Source organism: Leopardus geoffroyi, chromosome D3, assembly GCF_018350155.1.
Source record: "Leopardus geoffroyi isolate Oge1 chromosome D3, O.geoffroyi_Oge1_pat1.0, whole genome shotgun sequence".
NCBI classification, from domain to species: Eukaryota; Metazoa; Chordata; class Mammalia; order Carnivora; family Felidae; genus Leopardus; species Leopardus geoffroyi.
The window spans coordinates 53,691,858-53,714,590 of NC_059339.1; the positions used below are offsets into that span (position 1 = coordinate 53,691,858).

At 42.1% G+C, this 22,733-nt stretch overlaps 1 protein-coding gene and 1 long non-coding RNA gene across 6 annotated transcripts in view; one reads left to right on the plus strand and one right to left on the minus strand.

Moving 5' to 3' along the window:
* The first annotated feature begins 8,715 nt into the window (after positions 1–8,715).
* On the plus strand, positions 8,716–22,215 carry LOC123588279. Of its 2 annotated transcripts, none has more exons than XR_006707788.1 (3): positions 8,716–9,855; positions 13,003–13,260; positions 22,086–22,215. It is a non-coding gene; the product is annotated as an uncharacterized LOC123588279 (long non-coding RNA). The 2 variants fall into 2 exon arrangements; XR_006707787.1 differs by lacking the exon at positions 22,086–22,215 and adding an exon at positions 15,256–15,637.
* Positions 15,462–22,733, minus strand: part of GAREM1 (GRB2 associated regulator of MAPK1 subtype 1) — a 205,870-nt gene continuing 198,598 nt past the window's right edge. For 3 of the 4 annotated variants that reach the window (XM_045458959.1, XM_045458961.1, XM_045458962.1), the window contains 2 exons: positions 22,176–22,342; positions 15,462–20,721 (listed from right to left, as the gene is read on the minus strand). In XM_045458959.1, coding sequence (XP_045314915.1) covers positions 19,824–20,721; positions 22,176–22,342 — 1,065 coding nt within the window. In that variant the 3' untranslated portion in view covers positions 15,462–19,823. The remainder of the gene's footprint in view (positions 20,722–22,175; positions 22,343–22,733) is intronic. The other variant, XM_045458960.1, reaches the window with a different exon arrangement.

Sequence of the window (22,733 nt, forward strand, 5' to 3'; positions counted from 1 at the left end):
GAACGCATGGTAGGATGCTGGATTTAAGGATGATTGTGGTTCCTAGTCAGCTTTACATACATTCCTAGCCTCTCCGTCATCTCCCCTCTCCCCATCCCATTCCAAGTGCTTAGAACTACTGAGTAAATATTTGTGGAACTGAGTTGAATAGATTAGCACAATTGAATAGATTAGCAAGGTAAAAAGATAACAACACATTTCAAAGAATTATTTTTTAGAAAGAAGCTTTAAAGTACAGACAATATTTCATTTGGATCATTGTTAGCCTAAATAATATTTAGGGTACTTTTTCCACTTGCCTATCGAATATAACTGTGCCATTTTCCCTCTTCTCAGAATGGCAGTCCTTCTGTTTGGCCAAAAGATGTTAGGGAATAAGCAAAACACATCATCCCAAATTTTAGTTTTTCATGACATTTGAACTAGAAACCATAAACTTATAGCAAAAAGACAACACTGTCTATAATCCAGAATATATTTAATTTGCTTACATTATTTATATTATTTATTGTTTAACAATTATATTCTTAGAGTTTGATATTTGTGGCGATGTAGCTTGAGTGTCATGGCTGCTGTAGGCCTTGGTTCTGGCTATGACCCTTGTCAGAGGCACTGGGGCATGTTGAGATGTTGTTAGTGGGGGTGTGATGAGCATTCTGTAAAATTTATTTCCTTGTAGAATAATACTGGATATTGATTGAAGGCCAATATGGGTGGAGGAAAAGTGGGTGGAATATGAAGTTTCGAGAAAGCAAAAGGGGCCTGACCTCAGGGCTGATTTGAGAAAATTCTGTGATATCTATCTATCTATCTATATCTATATCTATAACATCTATATCTATATCTATATCATCTATCATCTGTATCGTCTATATCTACATCTATATTATAGATATAGGTAGTATCTATCTATCATCTATCTATATTTTAGAGAGAAGAGAGAGTACAAGCAGGAGAGGGGACAGAGAGAGAGAGAGAGAGAGAGAGAGAGAATCTGAAGCAGGCTCCATGCTCAGCCCATGGGATCATGACCTGAGTCGAAATCAAGAGTCAGCCACTCAACAGACTGAGCCACCCAGGCATCCCTATTCAAAAATATTTTTAAGCACACTTTTTCAAAAAAAATGTTTATTTATTTATTTTGAGAGAGAGAGAGAGAGAGAGAGAGAGAGAATCCCAAGCAGGCTCCATGCTGCCAGCACAGGGCCCCACCCAGGATTTGATCTCACGAACTGTGAGATCGTGACCTGAGCTGAAATCAAGAGTTGGATGCTCAACCAAGTGAGCCACCCAGGCACCCCTCATTTTTTTTAGGCATACTATTCTAGGCACTGGGGATACAGCAAACAACAACACAAAGTCCTGGCTTTCTTTGAACTTAGGGGGGCAATGCTTAAAACCACAAGAGAAACAGTAGGTTTTGACAAATGTTAGCAAAGTTTATGTAAAAGAGAGTGGCCGACCAGGTGGCTACTTTATTTAGGATGTCTAGTAAAGTCTCTTGAAGGTGACAAATAAGTGGAAATCTGAATATGTCACAAGGCCAAATGTGGGAGATACTATGGAATACTTGGAAGCAGGTATTCTTTAGGAATATTTTCGAAAGAGTCCTTGAAATGACCATTCGAGGGAAGGGTTGAAATCTGAAGTCCTGCTCTCAAAAACTTCACCACTGTTCTCACCTGTGTGATATGCCTGGTACTTTCTGGGGGTGCCCTCTCAACATTCGGCTTACACATCTGTCATAGAGCCTAGAGCGCTTTGATGCACTGATTTGCACACGTGTATCTTCTTGCTTTCCCTGTAAACCTGAGGATAAGCTCTGTGCCTTCCACTTTTTATCTGTGGCTGGCGATTCCTGGCATGGAGTAAGAAGTTAAGAATTGCATATGCAATGAATATATTTGTCTCATCTCCACAGCTTCCACAGAAAGGCAGACCTTGAATCACATGAATTTTTGTACCCCCCTGAGTGCCCACCATCCAGAGGCCATGTTGTTAATGGTAGGTCAAGAGCTGCCAATGGTGGGTTCATAGATAAAAGCACTCAAAGCCCTTGCTTAAACCCCACTTGACCTTTGTGTCTTTGCTCGAAGGGCAAAATGGAAAGATGGGCAACCACCGAGAGGGAGATTGAAACAATAGTCCACCTTTCAAGGGTGTTTGTTGGATTATTGACTAGATCAACGTAGGGCTAGATAAAATGGGGAGGGGTAAGGTGAGAAGTGGGGAATTGGGGGAAGGCGATTGATGTATTGGACACAGGGTATTTGTTAAAAAGGTCAAATGATACTCTCAAGGATAAAAAATGTGTCTAGTAAAAGGCAATGCACATTTTTATACGAGAAGAAGATGACACTGTAATTGTGTTAGTTTGGCTTTTTGTTTTCTTGCTAATATTACATCACTGAGTCACACAAGCATGGTGAGGAGGGGACAATAAAAATAAGTTATCAATGCACTATTAACTCAGCGTGCTCTTACCTATTAATAAGACATTGATGTCTCCTCTTATGCGTGTCCCATCGAGAAGCACTTTCTCATTACCTCCAAGCAGCATACACAAAATGGCTTTTCTAATATACTCATGCCTGTGGATGCTTGGTGCTAAAGACTTGTTTAAATGGTCAAAGATATCCTATTTAAGAAACAGGAAACACTTACATTGCACATTATCAACATTAGAATAGGATCTCATTATCCATTAGCTGGTATTTGTGCGATTTATAACTCACTTTAGATTGAGTTTTGCAGAATTTCATGATCTTTGCCACATCATCAGCTGAAAACGTAGGTGCTATGTCTTTGCTCATCACTTTGATATTATTAGCCGGGATTATGGCCTTGTGTTTTCTAGGCTGCAGAGATCTTTTAAGAGATGCTGCTAATTAACTATTAAATAAACGCTTGGATGAAGTTATCTTCATAACAGATAAGCTACTTGGAAATTGCTTTCAATAAAATGGAATGAGTTAAATTTCTTTCTTTCTATTTTTGTTAACCTTTGCCTGTCTTCTCCAAATCTCAGAATGCTATAGTGTGTATTTTTTCTTTTTAGATTTGTGTGCTCTTAAAACTTTTGCAAGGAGGAACTAGAAAAGAGATTTTGAAATCAAGATGCTTCCAATGGCTACTTACGTGCTCTCTGTTTTGAGACAAATCTGGCACAATGTACCTGCGTGTTCACATAGGGGAAGAAAGAAACCTAATAGAGGCAAATGTTTCAAACCATAAAAAGTAAATCACATTATTTACTTAATGAATAATTACATATTCATTAAGTTGCAGATTTTTATTTTAATGTTTTTTACCATTTTCAATGAGAAAAGATAAAGAAAAAGGAAAACGCTAGCGAAATTGGGTGCCCTGGGGCTCCTGGCTGGTTCAGTCAGTATAGCATGCAACTCTTGATCTTAGGGCCATGAGTTCGAGCCCCATGTGTACAGATTACTAAAAAAACAAAACAAAATGCTTAAAGCAATTGGGTGTCCTGTACTTTTTTAGAGCTATGACAGATCATTTCATTGGACTGAAAACTAAATGCACGTTTCAACTTTAAGAACAAAAGAGATTCCTTAAATAGTTAGGATAATACAAGTGTCTTAAGACATTTAATATTTTTGGGAAACATTGATCTTTCTTTAAAAAAAAATATGACAAAGGGTGCCAGGGTGGTTCAGTCGATGAAGCGTCCAACACTTGATTTTGGCTTGAGTCGTGATCTCTCGGTTTGTGAGTTCGAGTCCCACATTGGGCTCTGTGCTGACCTGCATGGAGTCTGCTTGAGATTCTCCCTTTCTCTCTGCTCTCCCCGCCCCTGCCCCCCTCCCCCCCCTCCCCTACCCCCTCTCGCTCCTCCCCATCCCCGCCCTGCTCCTGTTTCCTCTCTCTCAAAATAAATAAACTTAAAAAAAAAAGACCCAAAGAATAATTTGTTTGCAAAAGGAGAGTTGAAATGGTTAATTTGTTTACATTCACTGCTCCAACAACATAAACAGTTATTTCATATGACCAGAGAGGGACAGGCTGGTGGGCTAGTCTTGGGGGACCAGGACTAAGATAAATAGGACATGGGAGCCCACAGTCCAGTGACAACATGAGAAGTTTAGACCCCGGTTCACTATCTGGAAGAGACTGGCCCTGATACGAGGGTGTGCATGCTGGTTCAAGCAGTATTGAGGACAGGGCTGTGGGCAAGCATCGGGGGACAGACACCAGGAGAAAGAAACTGCTATGAGAGTGGAGAAGAAAAGAGAGGCATTTGCTGAATTTAAGTCCACCAGCCAACTCATGCATTCACCCACCCACTCATCCATGAAATAACCAACACATATTATTGAACACCCACTACCAACAATTCGCTGTTGTGGTTGCTGGCAGGGAAGAGTAAAGACATATAAGACCCAGTTTCTGACTCAGAAGAAATCTAAATGCCATCCCCTTCCTTCCAGGGAAAAGGTCAATCCCTATTGGGTCATTATCTTGCTATTTTACATGACAAATAATGACAAAGAGTCTCCTTTCCTCTTTCTACTAAAATATAAGCTTGGTTGCTTTTTTTGTTTTTCCTTTGGGCTCAACTTTCTTCTTTCAAAGAAATGAAAGTCTGGCTCTTGCTTCCTAAAGGCAATTTTATTTCTTCAACACCATTCCCGAGACTCTGTTTAGGCTTCTCAAAGTCAAATAAAGTTAGATGTGAGTTAACCTATACAGAGAGGCAGACTGACTCATAAACCATCCTTTGTGGAAGATACCACTGGTTTTCCTCCTTATTACATTTCATCCATGGGGGTTGGGGTGATAGGGGTTGTTGGTATGAAGACATTTTAGGCTGGAAATGGAAGAACAGGACAAAAATAAATTAAAAGCTTTGCAGATTTGCCTGGAGCTAAGGCTAAAGAAATCAGCTTCTTTATTATTTTTGTTTCCTGCTTAGCCTTGCAGGTAAGTCTGTTTATATCATCACATTATTTCAAAAGAAATTTCTTTTTTTTTTCCCACGACTTCACGACCCTGAGATCAAATGGCACATGCTCTACAGACTGAGCCAGCCAAGCGCGCCCCCCCCCAAGAGAAATTTCTAATGCAGAAGGTCTCCAATCCTAGTTCTGATTGAGTTTTGTTCCTGTTTTTAGGTATTTCCTTCAGTGTGAAAGACCAGTTAGATTGGTGGTTGCTTCTGATATGCATGTGTGTTGGTGGAGGGTGTCCTTTGGGGTCACATGGCTGGTTCCTACTCTGGTATAAAATTTAAGTTCTAGAACCTCAAACCAACTTGACAAAAGGGATTGATTGGCAGGAGAAAAATAGATCTTGGGCTTCACCAGAGTCTGCACTGGAGGCTTGGGTCTCTGGCTATCTAGAGAGTTTCTAATTTCTAGTTGGACCTTGTCAAGTTCTTTCACTCAACAACCACTATTTTAGCCCATCAGCCAACTGGCCACCTAGTATAGTCTATGTACTGTGTTATATATTGAAATACATAAATCAATAAAACATGATTCCCTTCCCCAAGGCACTCAAAGAGGAATTAAAGGCACTTTAATTGTCTTACTGGGTTTTTTTTCTTCTGGGTTTATTTATTATTTATTATTTTTATTTATTTGTTTTTAAAGCAAGTTCTATGCCCAATGTGGGGCTTAAACTTATGACCTCGAGATCAAGAGTCACATGCCCTACTGACTCTGCCAGTCAGGCACCCCATTTGTCTTACTATCAAGAAGACTTTGTTTGCTTTAGGGGCGCCTGGGTGGCTCAGTGGGTTGAGTGTCTGTCTGACTCTTGATTTCAGCTCGGGTTATGATCCTGCGGCTGTAAGCCTGAGCCCCACGTAGGGCTATTTCTCTCTCTCTCTCTCTCTCTCTCTGCCCCCATCCCCCAATCGTTTTCTCTCTCTCAAAATAAATAAACATTTAAAAAAAGAGTTTGCTTTAAATTTCTCTTCATATCCATTTATGATAACAGAATGAGTCTAATTTCTTTTTCACTGCATTTGATACAAACTTGACATAACCCCCTTGATAAAAGTCAGGAATGAGACTTTTATCTCGGAATGAGAGGAATGAGAGAACACTTCTAATGTTTTAGCATGATTTCATATATGCTTACGTATGTCAGTAAGAAGGGCAAACCTATTTAAACTCGCAGGCAACTGCTTCTTCTGAAATAGGAAAATGTTGAAAATACAAATCATATATATCTGATCTGTACCCTGTTTGCCTGAGTCACGTATGTAATTTCCCAGGCTCAGGACAAAATGAAAACATGAAACCCCTGTTCAGAAATTAATTTCAAGACAGCAATCGGCAAAGCATTAGCCCGAGCGCAGGGCACTTGCAAGCTTGAGGCCCAGGAGTGTGCTCAGGAACCTAGGGTCAGACTGAGTACCCTGTGGGGTGGAAATCCCGTTCTTCTTATTCCCTGCTAACCGCTTAATTCTTAGCGAACCACATGGCCAAGAAGAACTAAACTGGATGACCTCAAGGTACTGGCCCAGATCAGCATTTCCAAAGCCTGGTCTGGAGAATGTTGGAGAAACTTGGGGTTAGAGTCAAACAAGTTTTTCTTGAAAATTTCTCAGAGCCTTTAATATGCTAATATGCATTAGGTATTTCCAGGAGATGAAATATGATACGCAGCATTTCTCACAAAATTTTGATGGGCTTGACACAACAAATACAAGCAAGAATCAGGATGTGATCCTGGAGAGGTAAGGGTCGAACTTGTTCTAGAGCTGAGTTCTGTCCTCAGCTTCTGACTCGTGTATCAAAAATACCTCCAGCAGGATGGACTGCATTCCTTCAGCGGGCTCTGGGACAATGAGTATGTATTGCCCAAGTGCCTAGGCAGATGCTGCAGGCTGCTTATCCAAGGTCTAGTCTCTTCTCCCTTACTCAGAGAGCCCTGAGTAGTTCAGGGTTAGATATACTCGCTCATGTTAACCTTGCACTTAGGGTGGTTACGTGACCTGGTTTTAGCCAAGTGGAAATCTATGGAGTGGAGCTTCTGGGAAATACATTTCCTGATTAAAAAGACACAGAGTTGGGGGTACCTGTGTGGCTCAGTCGGTTAAGCTTCCAACTTCAGCTCGAGTCATGATATGGTAGTTTGTGAGTTCGAGTCCCATGTCCAGCTCTTCACTGTCAGCGCAGATCCTGCTTCGGATCCTCTGTTCCCCTGTCTTCTCTGCACCTCCCCTGCTTGCCTGAGCTGCTGTCTCTCTCAAAAACAAATAAACATTAAAAAAAGAGAGACAGAGACAGAGTCAGTTGGCATGTGTCTATTTTTTTTCTAATGTTCATTTATTTTGAGGGAGGAGGGACAGAGAAAGAGGGAGAGAGAAACCCAAGTAAACTCCATGCTCTGAGCACAGAGCCTAGTGATGGGGCTCCATCCCATGACTGTGAGATCATACCTGAGCCAAAATCAAGAGTTGGATGCTTAACGGAAGGAGCCACCTGCACCCGGGGTAAGTTACCCTTTTAAACTCAGTTTCTTCATCTATAAAAATGGGAAATACCTCTTCTTGCTTCTGTTTAAATTTAATGAGATGACTTCCGAAGTTCCAGTGAATGGAACACATTAAGTACTGAATCAAAGATTTGACTACTGTGCTAACTGTAAACCATCAACTTATAGACAGAAAATGTGTCTTGTTCACTAGAGCAACTCTAGCACTCAGGTCTGTACTGAAAACTTAATACATGCTCAAAACACCCATACTAAATAAATGGATGGCCAGAAGAAAAATGTTATTCCTATCACCACCTTCTCATTTCTAAAAGGGTTTAGTTCTATTTTGAAGCAGAATTAAGTCTTTGAACTAAGTGGTATCACATATATCAACTCATTCAGTTGCCATAACCACTCTAAGAGGTAGCTGTCCCTGTTCCCATCTTGTAGGTAAGCAAATGAGGCCAATAGTCACACTGATCATAAGGCACAAATACCTGCTGCAAATTCACAACTGGCTGACCCCAAAGGTGTTCAATTACTGTCCCTAGAGAAATAAACCTTCCTTCAGGATATAGGATGGGAGCAAGTGTAAGAATACAATCATGACTGTATGGGTGGTATCTCCAAGCTTTTGCAGGGAATTTGGGTAGCTAAGCGTGCAGTTATGAAGAGATCTGTTATTCATTATTGGGTCTATTTCCTTAGGGGTTTAGATTGTGAGTCTTTGAGAGAACATGCATCTGTAGCCTGTGTGTGGGTGTGTGCGAATGTGTATGCACCTCCTGGACACCTGGGATTATAAGGAAAGCGTGTCTGTAACTTAGGCTGAGGAAACAGCTTGTACTGTGAGCGCACTTATAATGGTGCTGGGGAGAGAAGGGACGGAGGGAGGACAGGAAATGCCTATGAGCACATCTCAAGTGACACCTGTTTGCAGAAGCAACTATCCAACCAGAGGCGGTGCCCAGAGCTCCAGGGGGCGATGAATAGCAGGAGGTGACCCTGTGGTCTGGGCAGGTAGGGTGTAGTAGCCAGGACTGGGTGAATAACTGGAGAGTAACTGAGTGTTGGTCAACCTAGGACCCCTAAACGCACTGGGAATGTCTCTTTAAGAGCATGCCAAAGAGTGGAGAGCTGGTCAATAAATATTTTGATGATAGTAAAAGCAATTTCAAGCCTAACTTTAGCATTCATACATCTAGTTTGAAAAGGCAAATTTTCACTGCCTAGGAATGATGGTAGGCACTTCCCCCAAATTGCTTCACTTAACGAACGCATACAATGCCACACCAGGTGTCCTCCCTTCTTCCGTCTGCCTATGAGATCAATCCAGTCTCTCCAGTGTTGTTTGCCTAGTGGATCTCTTTGGCTGTAAGAATACATTTATGAAATCAGGTTAGAGAGTGTTTTAAAGCACCCTAACAAGGTAACTGGAGATAGAATGAGAACACATACAAGGAATTCAGGGAAATGTGAAATTTGGGCTAAATCTGGGTAAAGATCTAAGAAGGTCCAGGGAAAGAGGTGTGAGAAGAAACCCAGGATGGGGGAAAATAGAGTAGATGGGGTCCTTTATTTCAGTGAAGAGTAAGTGGTCAGTGAGGAGAGGGGCTGGGCTAGGTCAAGAGATAAACAAGTCTGATAGTGAGCTAATCCACAGCCTGGAACATGGCTTCTGGAATTGAACATGGCTTCTGGAATTGAACAAATCCTCATCTCCAGCAACCACTGCCCACTTGCCCTTTATAATCTTCCTACACCAAAATCAAGCCATGACCAGGGTGATAGTCAGGAGACAAAAGCCAATGGATGGAAGATGAGTGCTCTAAAAATGGCCAATCCTGGCAACATGGTGAGGCAAACAGTAGAAAGAAACAACATGTCTCTCAGAGAGGCAAGGGTTAAATAATAGCGTTTTTTTTTTTTTTTTTCATCGAGCATTAATTCCGGTGAGATATACCTAATAGTTAACTGAATAAGAAGAATATGTACTTCATTTTCCCATTCCATATTTCAAACTGTTCTTTTATAGTTAGTTATCTGTGAAAGATAAATGAGTTATCTCAACATTCCAAATAACAAACTATCAATGATTAACCAATTCCTGGATCCCAGTACTTTACGTTACTAGAATAGTGGGATCTCTACACGTTGTCTTTTTCTTTCTGCCAGCACAAATAATTCCCATGTCTTCTTATCATCCAGGAGGATTAATATAGAGAAATCTCACTTCTTCAAAATGTACAGATAACTAGCGTAGAACAGTGCTGAAGCCTCGGTGACAAGTCATGTGCTATTCTCATCCCAGGAAAACTAAGAAAGAAAATGAACAGTCTGAGGTCTGAGAAAGAGTATAATAGAAAATGGCCCGATTCACAACTAATCTCCATGGAGGAATAGGTGAGCTTTTAAAAAATTGTGATATAGGGGGCGCCTGGGTGGCTCAGTCGGTTGAGCGTCTGACTTTGGCTCAGGTCATGATCTCACGGCCTGTGAGTTCGAGCCCCACATGGGGCTCTGTGTTGACAGCTTAGAGCCTGAATCCTGCTTCGGATTCTGTGTCCCTCTCTCACTCTGCCCCTTTCTCGCTCATGCTCTCTCTCTCAAGAATAAATAAAACATTTTTAAAAATTAAAAAAAAATTGTGATATAAGGGTGCCTGGGTGGCTCAGTTGGTTAGGTAAGTATCTGACTATGGCTCAGGTCATGATCTTACAGCTCTGGAGTTCAAGACCCACACTGGGCTCTCCGTTCTCAGTGCAGAGCCGATTCTGTGTCTCCCTCTCTCTCTGCCCTTCCCCCCCTTTATGTGCTCTCTCTCAAAAATTAATAAACATTAAAAAAATGAAAAAAGTGATATAACTTACATACTATAAAATTGGGTGGACAACTTAAGTTGCAAAGGGAGGCAGAAAAGGAAGAACCAGGAAGTTTTGCAATGTAGAAACAGGAACTTCTACCCTGGAGATCTCTACACATACAAATAAATCATGACAGTGTTTGAGGGTCTTTAAAGTCCTGTCCAGGACTCAGATTTTGTGTGAGTTCATGAGTAATCCTGACTCAAGATCAGTACAGATCTTGTCAGATCACCTCTCCAGATTGCCTTTGCTTCAATGGGAAAATGATAATTTATATTGCTAGACATTTTCAACTTTAGAAGGGGCCAGATAATCCTATATGAAGAACTGGTACAATTCTACAGTCTTCACACAGATGAGACACCAAAAGAGAGCTTTTGTGTATAGGACAGCAGTAACCCAAAAAGAAACATGAAACCAGGAGAGCTGACCATCTTACGATGTGAAGAACGGTGTTTCTGTGACCTGTGCTCCAATTCCCAGAACTATGCCATTTTCCCATGACCCTTAATCTCCAGTCACTGAAATGTGGCACAAACAGGTAAGTCTGGCTATGTGAAAACTTTGGCAATCATCCTGTTTCAAGGTGACAACTCAAACTCAAACTGAAATGATTTTAATTGTTTTAAATTTTTTTTCATTTTTATTTTATTTTTTATTGAAGTATAGTTGACGTACAATGTTACATTAGTTTCAGGTGTACAACCTACTGATTTGATAAGTTATGCTGTGCTCACAAAGGTAGCTACCACGCGACTGCAATGCTATAGACTGTATTTCCTATGCTGTTCTCATCCCTGTGACTTATTTGTTCCATAACTGGAAGCCTGTATCTCCCACTCTCCTTCACCCATTTTGCCCATCCTTCCACCTCCCTCCCCTCTGACAGCCCACAGTTTGTTCTCTATTTGTGGGTCTCTTTCTACTTTTTCGTGCTTGTTCATTTTGTTTTTTGAGATTCCACATATAAGTGAAATCCTATGGTACTTGTCTTTCTCTTTCTGACTTATTTCACTCAGCATATCCTAAAAGTCCATCCATGTTGTTGCAAATGGCAAGATCTCATTCCTTTTTATGCCTGAGTAATATTCCAGTGTGTGTGTGTGTGTGTGTGTGTGTACCATTTCTTTTTTTACCCATTCATCTCTCACTGGACACTTGGGTTGCTTCCATAACTTGGCTATTGTGAATAATGCTGCAATAAACATAGGGGTGCATGTATCTTTTCAAATTAGTCTTTTGTTTCCTTTGGATTAGAAACTTAAATTATTAGTAATTTACCAGAATTGTAAATTCATCTCCTTAAAAGTTGAATTGAGAGACTTCCTTTACCTTGTCAAAAATGGCACTGCTGAAAGTAGTAAAAAGCACAGAGAATGAAACATAAAGTTATTTATGCAAGAGCTGAAGTTTGACATTCTCTTTGTTAAAGCTTATCTTTTCTTTGTTCTTCCTTGCAGAATCAAATAGGTACGTTCATGGTTTTATTAAGGTGAAGGAGGGGCACCCAGGTGGCTCAGTTAAGTGTCTGACGTCAGCTCAGGTCATGATCTCGCGATTGATGAGTCTGAGCCCTGTGTGGGGCTCTCTGCTGACAGCTCGGAGCCTGGAGCTTGCTTCGGATTCTGAGTCTCCCTCTCTCTCTGCTCCTCCCCTGCTCATGCTCTGTCTCTGTCTCTCTCTCTCCTTCAAACATAAATATTAAAAAAAAAAAAAAAAAAAGAGCAAAGGAGGCCTGAAGGAGATGAACTTTTTCAATCCTAACTTGGAAGTCAGCTTTAGTGTAATTAATGGTACTTGAGAGATTTTGTTTCTGGTTGAGGGTTTTGTTGCTTACAACCAACCAATGGAATAAAAAAAAAAAATAAAGTACAGCTTTTTTTTTTTTTTTTAAAACTCAAGAGCATCATTCACTTTCAAAATTCCAGAGACTCAGAACCAAGAAGAAACAAGGCAACTGATAGGCCAGTTTTGCATTTTGAAAATTCCTCTACCTCTTCCCCAGTGGATATATGTGTAGGATCCAAGGACAAGCCACCCCTAAAGGCCACTTTAGCATCCTGATTATTTTATTTTATTTTATTTTTTCAATATATGAAATTTATTGTCAAATTGGTTTCCAGCATCCTGATTATTTTAAATAAAAGTTCCTTAAGAGATAGCCCCTGCAAAAGGATACTCAGACCCTCTTCTGTCCCCCTGAAAGCAGGAAATAAACCTCCCATGTGAAATATACCTCCCTGTCCCAGGAGATAAAGACACATCCTTATTATCAGAGATGGGAAATTTAGACCCAAGAAGGCTGTTTGAAAAACCTTTGTTAACTTTTTACTAATTTACTGCCCCAGCCCAAATTCTGTTCAGAATTTCTTACTAACTGAAGCTCCCAAAGTTAATTGATTCCTCACAGGTTGTCTCTTTATCTAAAAAGTATAAAATAAAAAACTGCCTGCTTTGGTCATTTCTTTAGGTCTCAATCTCATTACTGGGCCTCTGGGCACACAAAAGAAAACTCTGGTTCTTTCTTCTGTTAATCTGTTAAATTAACTCTTAGTCCAGCTGGAAGAATTTGACGGGTAGAGGAAGAATTTTTCCTTCCCTACATATGGCTTGGAAAAAGCACAGTGCTCCATTTTCAAATTCCTTATCTTTTTTGAGCCACTTCTTTCTGCTTCCATGACTTCAGGATTCCAATGTACTTGGATAAGGAAAGTGGAAAATTGAATGAGGGGATGAGGCCACCAATATGATTGGACTTATGTTTTACTCTGTACTAATCCTTGCTTCACCGTTGTACTCCATCCCAGTTGACTGGAGTAATCCTTGTGTAGCCATTAGCTGGTTGGAAAAGCCCGACACCCTGCGGTCATATATAGTACTACAGTTGCTTCTCCACTCTGGTGTCCCAGAGGAACTGGCCTGGCTGGATACAGTACCATAGAAGGTATGTGTGCTATGTGTAAGTTGTTTACATTTTTTTTTTTTTTCCAACGTTTATTTATTTTTGGGACAGAGAGAGACAGAGCATGAACGGGGGAGGGGCAGAGAGAGAGGGAGACACAGAATCGGAAACAGGCTCCAGGCTCCGAGCCATCAGCCCAGAGCCCGACGCGGGGCTCGAACTCACGGACCGCGAGATCGTGACCTGGCTGAAGTCGGACGCCCAACCGACTGCACCACCCAGGCGCCCCAAGTTGTTTACATTTTTAAATCTTCTATCTGTCTCACTATCTCTGCTGAGTCATACTTTTTGATCAAAGAGCGGGAGGTATGCTCAGAGCCTCCATTTTATAAGCAGGAGAGATTTCTCTTGATTTCCAGCCAGCACTGACTGGGTAGCATGGGTTGAAGATCTTAGAAGACAAAGTTGGAGGACCAGGAAAAGAAACTCTATGCGCTGAAAAAAATTAACTTTTAAAAAGTAATCTCTATGCCCAACATGGGGCTCCAACTCACGACTCTGAGATCAAGAGTTGTATGCTCTTGGGGCACCTATGTGGCTCAGTCAATTGAGCGTCCGAATTCAGCTCAGGTCAGGTCTCATGGTTCATGGGTTGGAGCCCCGCATCAGGCTCTGTGCTGACAGCCCCGAGCCTGGAGCCTGCTTCGGATTCTGTGTCTCCCTCTCTCTCTGCCCCTCCCCCACTCACGCTCTGTCTCTCTCAAAAATAAAAACATTAAAAAAATAAATAAATAAGAGTTGTAGGCTGTACCAACTGAGCCAGCCAGGTGCCCCCTAGGAAAAAATTAAATATTATTATGGGGCACCTGGGTGGCTCAGTTGGTTAAATGTCCAACTTCAGTGCAGGTCCTGATCTCTGGATAAATCCAGAAGTAAGTGTATGAGTTAGCTAAGTAAGGAGCTGGAGGGTGATTCTTTTTTTTTTAAATTTTTTTTTTTCAACGTTTATTTATTTTTGGGACAGAGAGAGACAGAGCATGAACGGGGGAGGGGCAGAGAGAGAGGGAGACACAGAATCGGAAACAGGCTCCAGGCTCTGAGCCATCAGCCCAGAGCCTGACGCGGGGCTCGAACTCACGGACCGCGAGATCGTGACCTGGCTGAAGTCGGACGCTTAACCGACTGCGCCACCCAGGCGCCCATGGAGGGTGATTCTTAAGGAAAAACTCATTTCAGTGAAACAAGAATTTATCCAGTGCTTAATCATTCTTTTCAGTGATTTGGCTTTTTCTAACCTCAGGATATTTGACTTTAACCCAACTTATATCTGAACTCAAATTTACTTTGCAATTTTCAGTTTGGAAAAGTCAATGTCCTAGCGTGTATCGGATTAAGCACTCTTAGGACCTTGAGCTAGATACTTGGATGCTTTAGCCAACCCATCGTGCAGGTTCAATTCTGTAAGTTCTTCCAGAGCATATCCTGGAAATCCAGGAAAGTGGCCACCTGTAGATTTAGTTACAAGTTCTATCCCTGTGAAACAGGATAGAAGGGTTGAAGGCTTAAGTAGAAGATGGTTTGGCAATGCTTTGTCTAGCGAAGGAAGACAGGAAGACGTTTCCGTGATTGTGAAGCTGGGGAGGTCTAGTCAGGGCGGAGGATGTGGGTTCCCATTGTCCTGCCAGCCCTTTGATTCTCCCCCAGAATCTCACAATAAAGTGGTCTGAAGCTGCTGCATGCTATTTTGAGTAAAACAGAAGCTCTCTTAAGCAACCTCCATTTGCCACTTGCCAACTTCTCTGTAAAACTCACTGGTGGGTGCCACAGTGAGCTGAATGCTCATGACTTTCTCTTGCACACCCATTTCTGCTCTTAATGCTGATTGTAATTATATAAATTAAACTGTGTAGAGAGGAATCTGTATTGTTTCTTTTCCCCAAACACGAGGTGTTTTTTGTTTTTTGTTTTTGTTTTTGTAAACCTCACCAGTTCATTATATAAATGAATTGTCTTTTGTTCTAACTTCTGACCACACAGGTACTGGATTTTCTCTGAATGCCATCAGGTGACCTGGTTCCCAGCTTCTTTGTACAATAGCCATTGCTTTCCGCCTCTTAGTACGGAATGGGCTTGCAGCATTAAGAATCCCTTCAGACGCGCGTTCTCATCTCCATGAGGATGGGGAACAGAGTTCTAGAAAACTATGCTCTAGGTCCGACTCACTGAGGGACTGCACGAAGAGCAACTTTTAAATTTTCTTTATTTATAGACATTTCAGAACCATTTAAATCAACCATGAATTTTTTTAGACATAACATACCATGTTTATCTTGAGGTACACATTGGGCCCGTTAGATAATGCTCTGGAAAGTAATACAACTGTTAACTGGTAGTTAACCCCCTCGGTTTTCCAAGCAAAGAAGCTATAAAGGTGGTTACAAAATTCTTTGAAAAGAATATACCATTTCCATTTAAATCAAGGAAAACTCCCCCATTTTTAATTAATTGAGTTTAATTTTTAGGCTTAGTTTCAACAATGTTTTAAATGGAACTTCGTATGAAAATGGGAGAAGAGATTGATAGCTAAGAAATGATCTGAGCCCCTACTATATGAGATTGTAAACAAAGGAAATTTGTAATCTGATCAGCTCATTACAAAATTCATAGCCTAAAAATTAGAGCAGCAAAATTACAGAAGATATTTGTACATAGTTTTAACTGAAATCACATTTACCCCTTGCTTCTGGTTTCCACCATGAGATCAATTTTAAAACACCCAGTTTCAAAGACTAAACGGCGATGGGACAAGAAGCCGCTGTGAGAATTCCACACACAGTTTTACAGCCCCCTAGGGCAAAAATCCTCCTTCTCGTCGTTTACACTTTGGGTGTTCTACACTTCCTGCCCTAGCAGCCAGTTGCCTTTGTATTACTAGAAAAAGAGTGGGAATTGACGTATCCAACAGCAGATTTAGCTTTTCTGGTGGATGACGCAAAAATTTCCTTTGAATGGTTCACGAGGTACTTTGGAGAACTGTTTTGTTTTCCAGTTTGTGATTCAAAATGTTAACTTCATACTCTTTAAGCATGACGCGTAGTGACTTGTTACACAGTGTTTGGAAAATGGACCCTCTATCCATCCACAGCCACCCCCTGAACTTCTCAAGGAGTTGTAGGGATGATGTGCAGGTGGTTCTGGAATGTGAGCAGAGGGTGTTTATGTGTGTGTCTGAAAACAGTTGGAATGGATTGTCATAACAGTTTCCCGTAAGATTGTTTTATTTCTCCATGAGACAAGAATAAACACTGCAATTCAGTCGAATGGGCGGCTTGCTGCAACTTCATAAACTTGAATGGTATATGTGGGTTGAAAGAGTATAAATGTAAATTTCACAGTTCATAAAGTTGAGCAGCTCAACTTAAAAGAGAGAGAATGTGCTGGCGTTTACAAGATTCTGAGAAAGAATCGGTCTGGGAGGGTGTGAGTTCTCCCTTCCAGCATGAGTTAGGTCCATACTTTTACATTTTAGCTGCTTGATTTGGCTTATTGCTGATTTTCTTTTTTGATGGGGGCCATGAATGTAAACCCCAAACAGGGTCCTGTTTAGACAGGCACTTTCCCCTAAGCCCCATGGTTACTGCCCTGATGGCAGGAAACCTGCTAGAAGATGTATTCAATCTTGACTTGGGTGGTTAGAAAAGATTCTGCATCTGGGGAACTCTATGCATCGTTTTTTCACTGCAAAACTGCAGCTCTCAGAAGGGAAAGGTCGGTTCCACCCTATTCCCACACTGCCTTTCTGGCCATGATTCTCTCTAGCAGTGCATGCCTCATCTAGTCAGGGTGCCGAGGTCCTCTACAGACAAGGGTTCAGCTCAGTAATGGCAGCGACCTTTATTTGTGCCTTTAGAGAGGCCAGAAGATATTAGAGTTAAAAATGTTCCCAATCAGTAAAAGAGAACACTAGCCAGTGGTAGTCCGAGATACTTTCTGCCTCCAACATATTCCAAGTTTTAATGGTCTCATGGTGTTTATTTTTTATCCCTTTAATGGAGACTGCCATTTCTTCCATCTGTGGATTCTTTCAAGACATAACACACTTAACTCTCCATACATCCAACTGCCCAGAAGATTTCATGTCTCTTTTCGTCACACATATGTAGTCTCAGCAACTGTGATTTTAAATATAAACATTAGGAGCTCCAAGAGGGCACAAACCACGTCTTTTTTTTTTTTTTTTTTTTTAGTATTGTCGAGTCACACAGCATGGTTCCTGGCAATAAGAGGTGTTCAACAAATCTGAATACGTGACCCAAGGGCCACAGTGCCTGTCTCCAAGCAGTCTCTACATTGCCACCAATATAAACTCGATATAAATACGCCAAGACAGAATGCAGAAACTATTTGTGTCAGGTTCTTGCAAAAGAAAAAACAAAAAGAGAAACATAAAAGGGGTCATTTGTGTATGTGGGGCAACCTTCATAGTAAACCCAAAGCCAGTCGGTTCCTCCTGCCTACATTTGAGAATTGTGTCCAGGGGTCAGGCGTTTAAAAGCAGATTCCGTGAGGATTTGTTAAAGAAAAAAAATGCAGCTTTTCAACTGCATCCTGTCTGTTTTTATTTTCAAGGAAGTTTCTGAGAGGTTAATGTTGCTACGGAAGTGGTGGCTTATACAGAACGATGTTTTCTAACCGGCAAAGTCACTGAGGGTCTCTTGTCATGTGAGTGCGGTACCAGAAACTCCTTTGTAATAAATATTTCAGTTACTCCTGGAGGGGCGCTCCAGTATGATGAATTTTACAAGATACTCTCCTTATGGGGTCATTCTACCCAGAGTATTTACATTTTGGGAGAAATGTTAAGGGGGAAAAAATGCCCCTTTTAAAAAAAAAAAAAGAGAGAAGATTTATGATGGCAAACGAGAAGACGCATCAATTCACCTCAATTCTATACCACGAGATGGATTAAGCATCTTTAACGTCAAGAAATAAAGCCATCTTGCATGTTGCCTTATTGTGGGTCTTGTCTTTACATTTGTTTACTTATGTTGGTCAGTGGGATGAATAGATAACAAGAAGCCAACCCTGAAGTCATGTTGGCACCTGGTTGGCTGACCTCAGTCACAGATGTCTGCACATCCAGAATCAGATGTGGGGGGAGACGGGGCTATGGCTGACGGCTTGCTCGGAGAACTCTAGCTTTCCTAAGATATACATTCCTTCAAAAAGTCAAGAATGATGACGAGGACATTATAGTTTGGAATATCTAATCACATTTGGCAAAACCTGTCAGAATCATGTCCTGGAATTCTCAATAATAAAAGTATGGTAATAATACATTTTCTTTGGAAGAGAGGAAAGAAGAGGCTTACGAACTAAACAAGTACTTACTGATACTTTAAAAAATTACTCAACATATCTAGCACGCACAATAACAGAAGATCGTATGTCTGATTTCTGAGCTCTGGTGAAGCACAAAGCACGTTGAGACCACCTAACACGCTCTGAGAAATGCTTTTCAGACCTCTCGCTGTTGGACACCAGGAATATAAGACCCTCAAACAGGAGACAAATAATCCTTTGACAAGACACTGTCGTTTCCCCAGACACCAGCATGCGAGTATTATATGCAAACTACCCCACATGGGCTTACAATCAAATTTAATTCTTCAATACAGACACTCTACTGATTTCCTCTAAGCTTTCAGTGATGAAGACCAGTAAGACTGAGCGTCAAGGGAAAGGGTTCTGAGAATCTTTGGAATCATTCTGCCCACTCTTCCTAAGAGGCAACCTAATTAATGGCCCCAAACCTCAATCGATATTTGAAAGTGAACAGATGTTATCTAAAACATCAGACTAATAATGATGTTTAAAACATGTTTGCATTGTGTATACATCTATACACATATATGTATACGTTTCTGCTCTTTTCTTCCACTGCTCGAGAAAATTAGCAGCAGTTCCAGATAAATTATTGTGGTCATAATTTGTATTATTTCTAAGGACGTCATACACCTTCTATCAACACATGACTTTTGGAAAATGCCTTTTGATGAAAAGATCCCCACCGAGCATATAACAAACAGTAAAGTGTCATTTCATATCACTAACATTTTCAGGCACAAGAGTAAAACAATTAGCACTGAGCAATCCAAACGACAGAGCACAGAATAGTTAATTGTCTAAAGTCGATTTTCCCAAAGGAGAGAACTGTTGTTCCAAAGTGTTGTTTGTTTTTGTTTTTGTTTTTTGATTCTTATGTTTTTTTTTCAGCTTTGGCTATTTTGTAATAAATACCATACCTTCTCGCATAAACCTACTTGGGTAAGAATTCTCTCTCTGAACATGCCTTTTGTCTTTTAGCAGCTGTTGAGTGTTGAGTGATGTACAAGGCACACCTCTAAGTGTTCTGTACAGCATTTTTATTGATGTACAAAATAGCCTGTTCACCATTCAAAAACGTAATCTGCATAGTAGGAGTGTCTCTTATCCCTATTTACAGAGAAGGTTTTTAGTGCAAAAAACATGGAATTGTGTCCCAGCGCACCCCCTCTGGCACACACGTACATCAGTTTCGTCCAATGCTAGCTGGGGTTGTTTGGCTATATTTTGGGCCTCCAGCCATTAATGAATTGCATTATTTTCTTCACCTGCAGTTTGCTCAATTTGAAATCCTCCGAGAGGATTTCTTCCGTTAGCTGAACGAGCAAATTCCCGTCGATCTTTTCGCTAACAAAGAACGATATGACATCTTCAGACAAACCAATAAACCGTAACGACTTGGACACTTCCTCTATAGAGAGTCCCGACAGGTCAGCGGGTGGCTGCCACGGGGAGCCATCGCCACAGGACCTGGGGGCCAGCTGGAGGTGAAGCGGAGACGAGAAAGGGTAGGAGACGGAGAAGATGTCCTGCATGCCCTTTTTAACAAAGTACTGGTCCTCGGAGAGGTCCGGTGACCCGGACTTGGGGTCTTCCTCAGCACCATCAATTTTCAGAGGCAAAGGAGAAGTGTCCGAGGCGGCTTTCTCTTCCACCGGTTTTGGGGCCCTGGGGGGTAAGGCAGGGCACGAGATACTCTGCTTGCTTGTGTCCGCGGCCAGCGTTTTCGCATCTGTGCTCTCCACAGAGTAGCTGGCTGACTTGGGACAGGCAGAGACGCCGCCACTGAATTCTGAAGTGACCGAGCCGGGGGGGCTGGCCGAGAGCTCATGGCCGTCAAAATCAAAGGGTGCTGGGCAGTTTCTCTTTGGTGTGCCTGGTGTCTTCTGTCTGGGGTAACTGTAACTCCTGCTTGGCCCCGGCAGGAAGTCCCCCCTGCTCTGGCTCTCCGACGCTCCCGAATAGTGGTTGGGCCACGAGAGCCTGGAGGAGAGGGTTTCAGCAGAAGGACTGCCCGTCGGGGACTTGGGGTCCACGGAATCGGCTTTCGCTCGGTTACAGGGATAGCAGGACACGGGAGCACTCTCAGAAGGACCGGTGTCACTTTTAGGAACGCTGCTTAAAAGCAAACACAGAAAGGGCAGTGAGTAACCTAAAAGCCAACTACCAAGCCCATCTTTATCCCACAGATGTCACTTCTGAGTAGAAAAAACAGAGGTAGGAAGAAAAATCTAGGATTTCTTATCATGAATTCGATGAAGTACCTGCTAACTTCACTGGGTTAAAAAAAAAATCTTTACGTTACTAAAATGCAATGGTAATTACGGATATGAATTATAATGATTTAACGTGCTCTAGTGGAGATGGAAAAAATATATATGCTTTTTAAACTAACAAGAAAATCATTGTTAGGGGGTGCCTGGATCTTTATGAGGAGACACATTCTTGGGCCAGGTTTAGGCTTATCACCAACAGGCAGTGTCACTCATTACTAATGTGTGTGGTGGGGAAGGGTGGGATGAGGGTAGAAAATGGGTGCCTCATGCCTGTCATCCTTGTGCTATGGGACAACACTACATCACTACCACCTATGTCTCTATTCCCATCCAAAAGTCTGAGGTAAGAAGAAATGCTTCAAACACAATGCTTGCCTTGGTTTCTATATAACTGACTAAAACTGGCGTAAGGATTTAAATGTCCAGAGAATTAAAAATACCTGTAAAAGAGAGCTATTTTTAACTGTGAAGACCATTATGTGGAGTCGTGCGTTCAGCTCTGGGGCCTGATTTTAAGTGTCAGTGAAGCCAGAGTGTGTTCAGAGGTGGGTGACCAGGCTGACGAGGGACCAGGCAGCGATGTCAGGGGAAATAACTGGTGGAACTGAGGCAGCCCCTTTTGGAGAAGAGAAGACTTACATCTGACTTCAAATTATTCACAGGCTGACAAAGAGAAGCAGGGAGGATCTATTTTTGTGTTTCTAGACATAAGAAACAGTTGAAAGTTACGTGGAGACAGATGACAACTGGATGTAATGAAAGATTATGGAAAAAATTATTGGCATTTGCCAACAATGGAATGAGTTGTCCTGCAGAAGAAGGAGCTCCCAGCACCAGAAGGGTCCAGATAGAAGTCAATGGCTACCAGACCGTGATGGCCAAGAAGGGAAAGGCAGAGTAGAGAGCCAATAGGACCCTTTCAAGTCTAGGTCCCGGTAGAAGGTGCTGTCTGTCTCCTTGTGCAGAAGTCGGAGCAGAAAGAACGAGATGCCGCTTTGTGAGAACTGGCAGTCCTCCACAGCTCGTGTCTAAGAGAATCCAGTTGGCCTTTATGCTCCATTTCTCACGTAGGCTGCGGTTTCTTTTCTTCCTAGGACCCTGGCTCCTCCTTCCATCCTAACTTGAAACCAACAGGGGCCCCATCATGCTCTTCCAGTGAAATTCTTTGGTTTTTAAGGAACATTTCCTCTCCCACCTCCTGCCTAGGTTACGGCCACCCGGAAACCGTTCTCAGGACCCGGTGAGCTGGCTGACAATAAGACACATGCGGAGGTGAGCCCTGGCATGGAGACTTACATGTCGTGCAGCCCTGAAGAATAGTAGGACAAGGTGGGGCTGGGAGAGCGAGTCTGCTGCCGCGCTGGCTTGGCTGCACGAGGAGGGACGGAGGGGCTTGTGGACAAAGGCTTTGCGCTTCGGGGTGGAACAGGAGGGGCGTTCAGGAGCCGGCACTCTTCCCTGACCTGGCGCAGAAAAGAACACTCTGGGTTAGCAACAGACTGACAATGCCACCGGTTGGGGGGCGGGGTGGGGGGGTGGGTTTGCGATTCTGCAGGGTCACGTGGCTACTCTTAAACAAAAACAGCAGGGGCGTAAGGGAGGGAGAGAGAAGACTGCAGCAAACAAGGAGGATGATAAACACAGATGCTGCCGGAGATAAAATCCATGCCTGTCGCATACTCGCTGGGACAGACTAATTTTCAAAAGAGACTGCTTGACAACTGCCTGGTGCTGCTGAGATTCAGCAAGTAATGTGAACTACAGCGAGTGCAAGAGACAGTGACATGTGAGATGTATACAACAGAAGCATTGAGAAAATAAGGACATGGGGGGCCTGGGTGTCTCAGTCGGTTA